This window comes from Leuciscus leuciscus (assembly GCF_965113295.1).
Source record: "Leuciscus leuciscus genome assembly, chromosome: 22".
Lineage (NCBI taxonomy): Eukaryota > Metazoa > Chordata > Actinopteri > Cypriniformes > Leuciscidae > Leuciscus > Leuciscus leuciscus.
In genome coordinates, this window is record NC_138746.1 from 34,248,005 (window position 1) to 34,260,357 (window position 12,353).

The 12,353-nt window shown below is 38.3% G+C and overlaps 1 protein-coding gene across 1 annotated transcript in view; it reads left to right on the forward strand.

Annotated features, from left to right (window-relative positions):
* The first annotated feature begins 10,407 nt into the window (after nt 1-10,407).
* Nucleotides 10,408-12,353, forward strand: part of hmgcll1 (3-hydroxymethyl-3-methylglutaryl-CoA lyase like 1) — a 36,227-nt gene continuing 34,281 nt past the window's right edge. The window contains exon 1 of the mRNA XM_082153908.1: nt 10,408-11,134. Within this exon, the coding sequence (XP_082010034.1) occupies nt 11,039-11,134 (96 nt within the window). The 5' untranslated portion in view covers nt 10,408-11,038. The remainder of the gene's footprint in view (nt 11,135-12,353) is intronic.

The window sequence follows — 12,353 nt, forward strand, 5'->3', positions numbered from 1 at the left end:
TGTCTGTTGTTAAGCATCAAAATAAAGTGTTGGCAGATATTAAGCAGTACTTCTAGTTAGTAGAATATATCTAAAGTGGACAATCGAAATAAAGTGTTACCAAATATACTGATCATTTTTAACTCATGTTACCTGTTAACAAATGAGTCCCTAAAGTGTTACCAGAATATCAACTGTTTATTTAAATCTGTGCGTGTCCAAATGAAAGTGATTATGAGTGCTGTGACTCAAGGCAGAGGCAGCTGTGAAGAATTACAGACCCAGGTCATTTTTAGAGCAAAGAGGAGACTATTTTTATTTTTTTTACTTTTTTTACCCCCAGATTAAAGGCTTAACCCGACTATGGAAGTTAATCGGAAAATGCTGTGCGTGTAAACATGCTTGATGAAATTGTTCAGAGTTTGGATTTGATGTTTTTTGAACCATAAAACCAGGGGACACTCACACCGCACCACAAATCTGTGCCTCATACGTTTCGATTCTTGCTCAAATTGCCACGCTGTTTCTGCTTCCCGAGTTCATCGTGGTAATGAACTTCATATGCTCGTTGTTTTGTGTTTTCAAAGGGGCGATTGTCAGTCATGTCCATGTTACGCTGAAGTGAAACCACAGTGGACTACACACGAAACGCTGCTAAAAATGCAGTTCTGTTGTTCCGTACACATTAACATGATTAGGGATGTGTTTTATCTTGTTAGGTAAATATTTAGGACACTACACCCCAAGAGAACACAATCTCCACACGTGCAAAGCTTTGTTTAAATGAATGGAAAACACATGATATTCTTAACCCACGTGACATTAGTAGAAATATGTGAAACACCTAAAGGCAAGGAAGAGTTTGTTTTGTGATTTTACACAGTAAAAAAAACACTTTTTTCTTGTTCTGTTTGTGGACAATTAATGAAAGCAAACAAACTGGTGGCACAAATAAATAAAATGTCAATCACTCTCGTAAAGTATCAACGTTGTCATATTTATTTGTGAAATTCTTCTCCCATTACTTTACCCTATCCTAAGCTAGAACATTTTTCTTTTCTCTGGCCTCATAGTTTATTTTGAAAGTGTCCGCTTGCAGTCGGCCCACAACGCTGCTGAAACTCGATCTAATCAAAATGTTTTCCAGTTTACTTTCTTCATCTTTCCACATACCCTTTTTCTAATTTGGCTTCAGTGGGTGGGCTAGACCCTTATTACAGCTCAATCAGACGTCCCTGAGCAAGTCAAGCATCTGGGTCACATTTTTTACACGCTAGTTACCAGGACAAGGTCACGGCTCAGAATACGGAGGATGTGTTCAGAGTCCAGTGATATTTGTATGTGTGTGCGTATGCTTGTTTTTGGTGTGAAAGAGCCGAGAGAAGACTACATTTGACCCCAGACGTCTTGTTCAATCTGTGTAAAAAGAAACACCTGTATTCGCCAGCCTTTCATCTGCTGATTCCCAGTGATTGCTCCAGTGATTTCAGCAATCCTATAAGATCATTACAAATCACACTGTACGACATGGATCTAATAAACTTGGGTACACTCTCAGAAAAAAAGGTACAAAAGCTGTCACTGGGACAGTACCCTTCAAAAGGGTTCTAATATGTACCATTTAGGTACTAATATGTACACTTTTGTAACTAATATGTACACTTTTGGTATCAATATGTACCTTTGAGGGACTAATATGCACTCTTTAGGTACAAAGGTGTACCTTTTGAAAAGGTACCGCCACAGTGACAGCTTTTGTATCTTTTTGTCTGAGAGTGTACGACATGTGTACACACGATCATGACACCCATTGAATCGTAGGCTACGACGCAAGTTAGTATTGAATAATAAAATGTTATCGGCATGTGCTACTGGTAAACAAATGCAAGATGAATCGCGCTTTGGCAATTGTGGTTTTCATGTGCACTGAGAAAAAATAGAGGAGGACGTGAAAGAGGAATATATATGAACGAGGTCATGGATTGGGAATGGAGGCCAATCTTGCAAATGGAGCTTGAGGTAAGTAGTTTTAAGTAATGTTTTTAAAAGCTACTTAAATTGAACCAAGGCCTAATCCTGACTTAATCTAAGCCCTCTCTGTGAAACCAGGCCTATGTGTCTTTGTAAAAAGAGAGTAAAGCCATGGCAGCGCAGACAAGAGTCCTTTCAAAAAGGGCAGGCAGACAAAAATATTACCTCACATCCCATGTGGAAGGGTTCACGTTTTCCGCATTGTTTACTTTCCCTCTCATGCGTATGTTTTCACTGCACATTGGAGTTGAGAAGGGACTTTCCATGGAATTCTCAGTGCCACTCTTTAAAACTTTTATTCTTTATTTCATGCAAACATCATTAAATTAGGTGGTTCACACTCAGCTGCGCTCTACATTTCATTCCAAGAGGGCCGTATATTATTTAGAAGTTAAAGCCGTCCGGCTGATTAATATTTGCTCTAAATACTTTAGCATGATCAGGAAAATACCTTTTTCTATATAGAGTTACTTTTTCACACTTTAGCCGTTGGCAGCTGTTTTTTTTTCTTTCATTTTTCACATCGCTCCTGTAAATGAAGTGCTGAAATATATCTGAAACCTTTTTGAACTTATTGGATTTGTACTTTGTGTGGAGCGAGCCAGCAGGATCTCTCAATGGTGCAATTAAAAGTTCCAAGCGATACATCTAGAAGCACATTAAAACATCTGTCCACATGTATCAATGTCAAAATGTGTTAACACTCAGTGTTCTAGCGAAGTAATCCAAAAATCCAAAAGCAAACTATGCAGAATGTTATGGTCAATCTGTGGTGGACACAGAAAGTTACATTTTTATTAGTTTTTCAGAACCAGCTGGACGTCCACACATGCTTGACAGGATCTTTTTTTGGAGAGGTAAACCATATGGATGAACAGGTGAACACATTGTACTGTAATACAGAGGTCCATTATCACAAATTATGTTGGGGGAATTCAAAATGTATTTGACACCACTAACCAAAACTGCAGATATGAAGATATTATATGAAATGTTTAGTATTTGATAGTATTCTAACTGAATCTGAATCAAACAATTTGACTGATAATTTACCTAAAACTACTTTAATAATAAAATTTTCTTTTGAAATAGTCATATTTATTTTCCTAAAGCTAACTTATACAACATAAAACCAACTAAATTAATTGAATATCTGAAAATGAATGAATAGATGTCACTGAAACTAATAAGCATGGCAGTTTTGGTAGTTTTTCTGCAATGTCGAACATGTTAGGCCATTAGAGACTATAGGCGGAAAGATATATATGATTAAGCATTTTCTGGTTCTTATCAGAGAACGATTTGGTATACTTGTACACTGTTCCTAAACTCAAACTAAAAAACATTATTCTGAAGTTTTCCCTGTGGAAAAAAATATGAGATGGCTGGAAAAACATTTATTTAAAACTTTTTCGTTCGCTCGCCAAACAATTGCGCTCCCCTGAGAAACTTTGTTCGCTCGCAAACGTAAAGTTTCTCGGGGGATTGAAAAACATTTGCGAGAGAATGCAAAATCATTGTCTAATTATTTTTCCTCCCGTATAATATTATTTTTCCATCACATGTCCCTTTAGGGGCTCCGTATTTTTGTATCTCAGTGGCCAGTGACATACGTGAGTTCATTCCTGCTGTGCATTAGGGTATGCCAATAATGGTGGTGAAAATAACCACACTTTTTAAAAGGGTGGTTGATTATGATTTGACTTTTCTAACTTTAGTTAGTGTGTAATGTTGCTGTTTGATCATAAACAACATCTGCAAAGTTACGACACTCAAAGTTCAAAGCAAAGGGAGATATTTTATTTTAAAGAAATCGCTTTTTAAGGACTACAACAAACGGCTGGTAGAGACTACACCACATTCTATTGACATCACTAACCCTAAAATTTACATAAACCCGCCCCCAGAACGCGATTTATAGATTATCAAGACAGAATATGCTAATGAATGACTAGAAGATAACTACACATCAGCTACATAAATTCATCAACTAACCATTCAGAAATGTCCTGTTGCTTCTACATGTTGTCTCTTCTTCTTGAGTCTCTCCATCATTGTCTGACTCCGGTTTGAACATAAAAGGCTAAAAGTTGTAGAAATTTTCAGTGCATGTGTGTGTGAGTGCAAGCTCTTGCAAGCTCCGCCCCCTGTACCGGGGGCAGCAACTCATTTGCATTTAAAGGAACAGACACAAAACGGTGTGTTTTTGCTCACCCTCAAAAAGTGACAATTTTAGCATGTTATATAAAAATATCTGTGGGGTATTTTGAGCTAAAACTTCACACACACACTCTGGGGACAACAGAGACTTATTTTACATCTTAAGAAAAGGGCATTATACCACCCCTTTAATAATCAGAATAATGAACATTGCATGTAAACAAGAGTGAAGAGTTTTGCTCGTGTCATGTAAACATCTTACTGAGATTAAGTCCTCACTCTGATTATTGCAAAAAACAAAACAAAAAAAATGCAATATTGGTGCACATGTAAACGCAGTCAATGTCATGCTTCAAAATATCTGTCAATGAGTAAATGGCTGATTTCATATTTAATCTAGGGAGTCCTGCTCTAGCCAAGCAACTGATTTACAGACCAACCCTCAGGATAAAATATTTTAGATTTGCTATAGATTTGCTTCATAAGAGAAAAATCACATAATTCTAAACATACCTGCCAGAAATACTCTTCATTGCTTTAGGTGTGCATCTCTCCGAGTAACACTTTTGTTATAATGAACTCACCACAAGCTCTTGCCGAACACAGCCTGCAGTGTCCACACGTTCCCCACAAGTGGACACACGGAGCTTTTGAAGTTACAGTCAAAGCTTGAATCTATTCTAGCAGCTTCTATGGGACAATTGAAATCGTATGGACGCAAATTGATCAAATCTGACTTGAGTTTTGAGCAGTTCACTATGTTTTCAGGATTTATCTGATGGCTTAAAACCTCTTTGATGCTTCATCTAAACCTGTTCCCCGTAACGCATATTTCTCACATCTGTTTCCATGCTAAGGATGAAAAAGGGATGAACTAAACTCTTTCACTGACATAATGGTACAGATTACACCAGCACTCCAAATAAAACATCCAAAGAAGGCTTCGTCGCATCTGCCATTTATCTTTCAATTCATCCACGGCTCCATTTATCCCCTCATTAAAGTCTTCCGACCGGTTTGAAAGCCAGTTTTAGTCATGGGGAAAGTTTGTTACGATGTTGTGTACTAGATTTCACTGGAACTAATGCGCTGGGAGGCAATAAAAGAGTTTTGTCCCTGTTTATTTTTAGTTGGAAATCCAGCACCCAAAACCTGGAAGTGTCTCACAGATTTTTTTTTTTTTTAAGTTGTAAATAAAACAAAGATTATAAGGGGAGAGTGGGGCACAACCTAACACTTTTTGACTTTCTCAGTTTGTGTAAACCTACTTAGGATTCAGAGTATTTATTTTTTCCCACATGTCTTGTACAATTATGTGGTTTTGCTTCATTAATACTTTTTTCTTGATTTACCCCGAAAGAATGGGAGTGAACTGTGACAACATGCCCCATAGGTGGGGTAAACTGTAACAACCATATAACAGATTCAAATGTTTTCTGAGCTAATCAAAAAATTATCCAAGACAAACTAAAATATTTTCTCTATGAAATACAATTATTAACTTTTTTCATATTAAAAAATGGCAATTTTTAATAATTAAAAATGAACTAACTTTTCAGTTTGACAATGAACACACTGGAAAACACAGCTATACAACACAGTACAAAACATGATAATAATTAATAATTTTGGAACATTGACTCAGTCTTTATTCACCTTTTTCTCATAGTTTCTCAATAGAATTGATAAACATATAGAATAGAATATCATAGTTCTAATAGGGTCTCATTGTAACGCAGTGTGACAACATGCCCCGCCTGCACAACTGGGGTTTAAACCCGGCGAGTGTCTTCTGCTGGTTAGATCAGCATTAGAGAAAGATCTCAACTGTTAAATAACAGATTGGAGATTAAAATAATATCAGATTTGTCTAATTTTAAATAAACACAAAAAACAGAGATGAAAAATTAACACAAGAAATGTACTTTTACTGTGGTTAAATGTTTGGTTAAATATTTTTTATTTTTCTCTATATACAGTAGTGTATGGCAACTTGTAAATACACTGAGATCCGTCATGCTAGCATGTGTGGAAGCATTTAAAACAAGTGTGAATCATATTATAATTAATGAATAATTGTTTGTGAAATTTACTAGCAATCTTTGAGTGAAAATGACTGAGAGTGTGACTCACTGTGATGTGAAATTACACTCAGGGATGAATAAACCACCGACCGGGAACACAAACTATTGCTTCAATTCACAAAATGTTATGGGTGGACGGACCCTCAATGACTGTGTTCCAGAGACAATGTTCCACGTTGTCACTTTGTCTCCCCCGTCAACAGCCCTGTTCAACAACCCAGTTCAATGGTTCATTAGTGGTTTTAACTGACAGATTTTAATGGGGTCATAACATGAGAAATCATCCTGCAAGTTTCATAGTTTAAAACTTCCTCCATTATAAACAAAGTATTTAATCAAGCTCCAAAAACAACTCATTTAGATATAGGGGGATCTGTGACGTCACATGGGCAAATACATTTGCATATGCCCGCCTCCAGAGCAAGACATTGACCAATAGTTATACATTATCACACCAAAGGCCCCGCCCACTGGCGTTCAGTCGCTTAATGGCTGACATTTGCCTTTACACTGGAAAATTATATGTTTGTTCTGAGCATTTTGCATGTAAACGAGGCCCAGTGTAATGGAGGGTCACTAAGAAACTTTTGTTGAAAGATGAAGCAGCCAAATGTATTGGATCACAAACCGTAAGTAAATGATTTCATAATGCTTTAACTATAAATTACAATTTTATATGGATAATATTTTCAAATCACTTTCTCACTGCAACAGAGAGTGGGAGTTGATACTGCTTTCTATGCTATGACCGTTAGCCAATCACAACAGTGGGCGTTTACTGACAAGCCTTAAAGGAGCCGCGCCTTAAAACCGGATCATTCCAGACAGACGATCAGAATGAGAGTTGAAAATAATAGTTTTTCCACATATATATTTGCTTAAACTTTATTAACATTATAAGTGAACCTCAAGAAACATTTTAAAACAATAAAAAAAAATCCATATCATCACCCCTTTAATATGGATCCAACATAGTGCAACTTTTATATAGTGTACAAAAGCAATAAAATGTCCATAAATTCAAACCTTACAATCCCGTAAAACCGCCTCAAATGTGTGATAGAGTGCGTGTAGAAGATTGTGGATCCGCTACTGTGGTTTCAGTCGCCCAGCCTGATGATGTCTGACCTTTTATCCCTTTAAAATCTTTACATATTTACTTTGTATCTAAATTCGTTGTCTACAGCCAGCCCACAAATCTACCGGCCCGCGGGGAAAACACACGGTGCGCCCCACAGATAGTCCACCAGTGATTACTCTACAAGAGACAGCAAAGCATAAATATTTTACCTATTTAAGTTCACAGAGGCAAAGGTTAATTCGCGAGAGGCCCGAAGCTAACCCAGCAGGATTTGTTTGTGCAAAACGCAGCCCATCGCATTGGAGTCTGCTCCTAAATCATCTACAATTGCAAGGGGAATACGGTAAAAAGAGGCGAACATCTGGTACGGCCAAAATAACCCATGCTTTCAGGTAATGGCTAATGAAATTGTGCTTTATTTAACATTTCATCCTGCTGTCATGCTCACTGGCTAAATGTTGACACGAGCCCGTTTGGGATGATAAAAGAAGTTGGGAAAAGCCCCCACACTCGCTCACCTGTGCTGTGTTACTTTACATTACCCAGGATGCCCTGAAGGTGCAGCTCACCTCTTTGAAGTGAACCCCGACAGCTGGTATTTGTCAAGATGAATGTCCACTTTTTGTCCTTTTAGTTAGAGAGCATTCAAGGAAAGGAAACGCTAAATGGTTCGGTAGGGACACAGATCTAATACGGCAAACTCCTGGGGGCAATTCTGAATCACACACACACACACACACACACACCCCGTCACAGAAGGGTCCCGGCAGCTCCGGCTCAGCTGGATCACATGCTTTCATAGATAAACAGGAAAGTCTGTGCAAATTAGTATGTAGACTATGGGCCCTATCTTGCACCCAGCGCAAGTGACTTTGTACACCGACGCACATTCCTATTTTGCACCCGCGCAAAGCGGACTTTTCCCTCCACAGAAGCACGTCGGTTAACTAAGAAATACACTTGCGCTCCCTGGGCGGTTCAGCGCAAAGAGGAGGCGTGTTCCGGCGCAAACGTTCCTTCTTGCTATTTTGCAGGTTTAGAAAACAATTGCGCCACTAACCAGGAAAAAATAGTTTAAAGTCAGTGGCGCGTTGCGCATGTTATTCATGTGCTATTTTAAGGGCACATGCTTGGCCATAATCAATGTAGCGTGTGCACAACGCGCACTTTGATTCTCTCATCTACACAGAAGCAGCAGTTTTCATTTTTGCAAATCATACATTATTACGATAGATAGATAGATAGATAGATAGATAGATAGATAAACAATTTATTATAAAAGCATACATCTAGCTTACACATTTACCCAAATTAACCGAAGTTAATTTGGGTGGGTTTCTCCATTTCAATGTAACTTCTCTCTTTTACGGCCGTGACGAGAGCGTTGCTCTCCTTGGCTGTGAACCGCTGCTGGCGCGCTCCTGGATGTGAGATGATGCTCTGATTGGTTTATTTCATGTTACGCCCAAACCACACCTATGAATAATGAAGCTACTTCAGACCAACCCATTTTAGATTTGCGCCTGGCGCAAGAGTCATTTATCCCGCCGGGAAAATAGCAACAGCGCCGAGACCCGCCCACAAAGTTACTTGCGCTTTGCGCTTTGACACTTGCGTTTCAGATCGTTAAAATAGGGCCCTATATATGTAAATGCAATTAAGAAGAATAATGGTTTGTCCTTGCATTCAATTTGTGATGTCAGACAAACAGATTGTCCCGCCTAAACCTCATATCATTGGCCAAGCAAATATTGTAGTGACAACTCAAATGGGTGGTTTACATGACGTTCAACTTTTTATGCGTTTGGCCGTTGATTTACACGACAATGGCGTTTTGGGAGCCTGAAAATGCTAACTTTTGAAGACTGGTTTATAATAATAATCCGTTACATTTTTAAAGCGCTTTTCTGAGTGCTCAAAGCCTTTTACATATGGATGGTTTCAAAGTGCAAGATACCGTTATTTTCTCCGTGTAAACTACAAAACAAATAGTTAAAACCAGGACTTCATGTGTATGCGTATTATCCGTTGAGTCTATGGGTGCGTAGCGTTACTTTACAAAGTGACATCGCCATCTACTGGCCTGGCATGAATAATACACCGTTTTTAGTCGTTTTCGTGGATCAAAGGATTTTGGGGCAAATTGATAACTAATTGGAACAAGTGTCTCTCGATCTATTTTATATTTGATCATTTTTTAAATCAGTGTATAGTGGATTATGAGCATCGTACTGAAAAAGCAAATGTATGACTTAAAAGTAATTATAAAAAATTATATAAATGTAACTGTTCTTATAATGCAGTATAGGTCTTAATGAGTCTTTATAATATATTTATAGAATAGTAATACTATATTAAGGATAAATGGGGCTATAATTTGTTATAAGCATAGAAAGTGTTACCGTTTATATTTATACTAAATGCAATTAGCTGAAACTTTTTTTTTACCTACTTAGTGTAATGATGAAGTCGCAATTTAAAACATATTAACTTTAAATGTAATATTGAATGACATTATATTCAAGGACTTGTGCTTTAGTTAGTCAACAAATCAAAATAAGTGTACTTTTTTAAAGCAAGACAAAAGATTATTAAAACAATGATTTAAAAAGGAATTTTAAAGCAACATTTTTAATTTGACTGCAACAAAATGCACTAATTTGCTTAGAAACAGCCATGAAAGTGTTTTCTCTAACACTTACACTTCAAGATACACTTACGTGGCCTTTTATTTCTGCAAGTTATCTGCAGTTTTTAAAAAATAAGATATGAAGTGCACATTTAATGCAACTAAAAGCACACGTCGAGCTTAGTTACAAAAGGTTTCACAAAATCTTGTCCAGCATACATTTTTATTTGCAAACATAGTGAGTCTTCGAAGTGGTTTACAGGTCGCAGTGACTTGAAAATCTAAATTAAAATTAAAATTAAAAAAACTTAATGAAATGACTTAAGAGGTCATGGAAAAGTCATGGCTATTCATTGTCCAAGAAGTGTTGAACCATGAACATGTTTTGATATTCTTTATGATTTATCGGGCTCTGCCATGCGAGAAATGCTGATACCTAATAAATGCGTCCGGTTGCATTCCCCCCCGTGAGAGAGAGGCCAGACCCTCTCACGACACACACACACACACACCCTCTCACGACACACACCAGCGTCTTACTGAGGACGAGTTCAGCACAAGAGCTTCCTTAAACCTCTCTATTGTGAGCACCTGGGCCAGGAAGAATGGCTCTTTCACAAGTAAATTGCGGCCGGGCTTTACAGAGAGATTTTATAACAGAGCACAGTTGACATTGGCAAGAGAGCCACGGCCGGCCATTGAGAAGCATGAGCTCCTCAGTCACAGGAGATCAATGAAGAGAGCGTATTTCCCTCGAGCTGGAGATTTCCGCTGGGAAGGGGAGCCGAAGGCAGGAACATAAGCAGCTTGTGGTTAGTCTTATTGTAGAGCCGAGAATCCCAGCGGGGCTCGTACTTCACATGGAGCTGTCAGTCTAAAGCCAACAAAATGCTGTGTAACGTCTTCTTCCCTCCCCCTCCTGACATCACTGTGCGCAGGAGGCAGGGATGCGGTTGCCATGGTAACAGCTGAGTCATCCCGAGCCCGTTGAAGCGATGCTGAAAGGCATATGCGCTCTGATCTCTACAGGTGTCATCCGGGAACAGCGCTGGGCTAGCGGGTCGTGCTAGCCGGATGGGTAACATTTCCACTGCGGTCAAGCACTGTCTGAGCTATGAGACCTTCCTGCGGGATCATCCCTGGTTGCCACGGCTCCTGTGGGAAGAGAAGGTGGGGGTCTGTTTTTGCATGTGCAAGATTTATACATGGAAATATAGCAATGGAGTCGCGTAAAGGAGCAGCTGAAAATGATCTGACCCTCATGAAACACAGTGTTAGGCAGAAAACTACACATTATATGCATAATTTCTGCATATATCAGTTTTATTTACTTTCCATCTCCACTGGAGCTCTCAAATTTTCTTTGTACTTGTGTTTAATTACAAAATGGTGCTTTTCCACAAGGAGGTGCAATGTTATTTATGCCAAATGCCATTGTTTCCCACTTCAAAAGTTATGCATTTTCACTGTTTAATGACAAGCTGGCAGGTCTATACCCAGAAGTCATTTACAGGGTTCATCTGGGTTTGAAACACTGACATTTCTTTTTTTTTTTATAAAAAAAAAAAAAAAATTTGATTGTTTTTTTCTCAAGGTGTATTTATAGATTTGTTCAAACCTTACATTTTGATTCAATATTAATAAAAAAAAATATTTATTTTCCTAAAGCCCAACATTTTTATTCATACTGAGTAAAATTATTATTTATAAAGGCTATACAGTGGGAAAAAAATGTGTGTTGGATTTACACTATTTAAATAATCACAGTTTGTTAAGATAACTTAATACATCATCAAACGAAGTTAGTGTTATGGGATCAAATGAAGTTGTCTCAAAGTGATTTGATAAGGTCCTCAAGCAGGATTTCATTAATTCAATTAGCTAGCTGGCTGTTTACAAGCAATAGCACAAACTGTGTTAGAATACTAAATGCAAAGTCCACAATTTTAAGTATAGTAAGCACTAAGCAGCAATAACATATTATTTATGTCCTCAGCCTAAGAAAATGCTACAATCACAACATGATTGAACATTAAACATTATCAAGTCTCCCCCTTTTCTCATCTTACACACACACACACACACACACACACACACACACACACACACACACACACACACACACACACACACACACACACACACACACACACACACACACACACACACACACACACACACACACACACACACACGTGTGCTGAGTAGGGAACGGAGACGTTACGTCGTAACAACGAATGGGGTTTCACTTAGAAAGCCTCTCACCTTCGAGTATACAAAACGAGCCAATGGCAAGAAAATGCCATGGGTCTGCGGAATTTACATAGCGTAACTCCGGGTGGAGTGGGCCGTCACACCAAGGGGGCATGGTCGACCTTGCTGCTGGTAA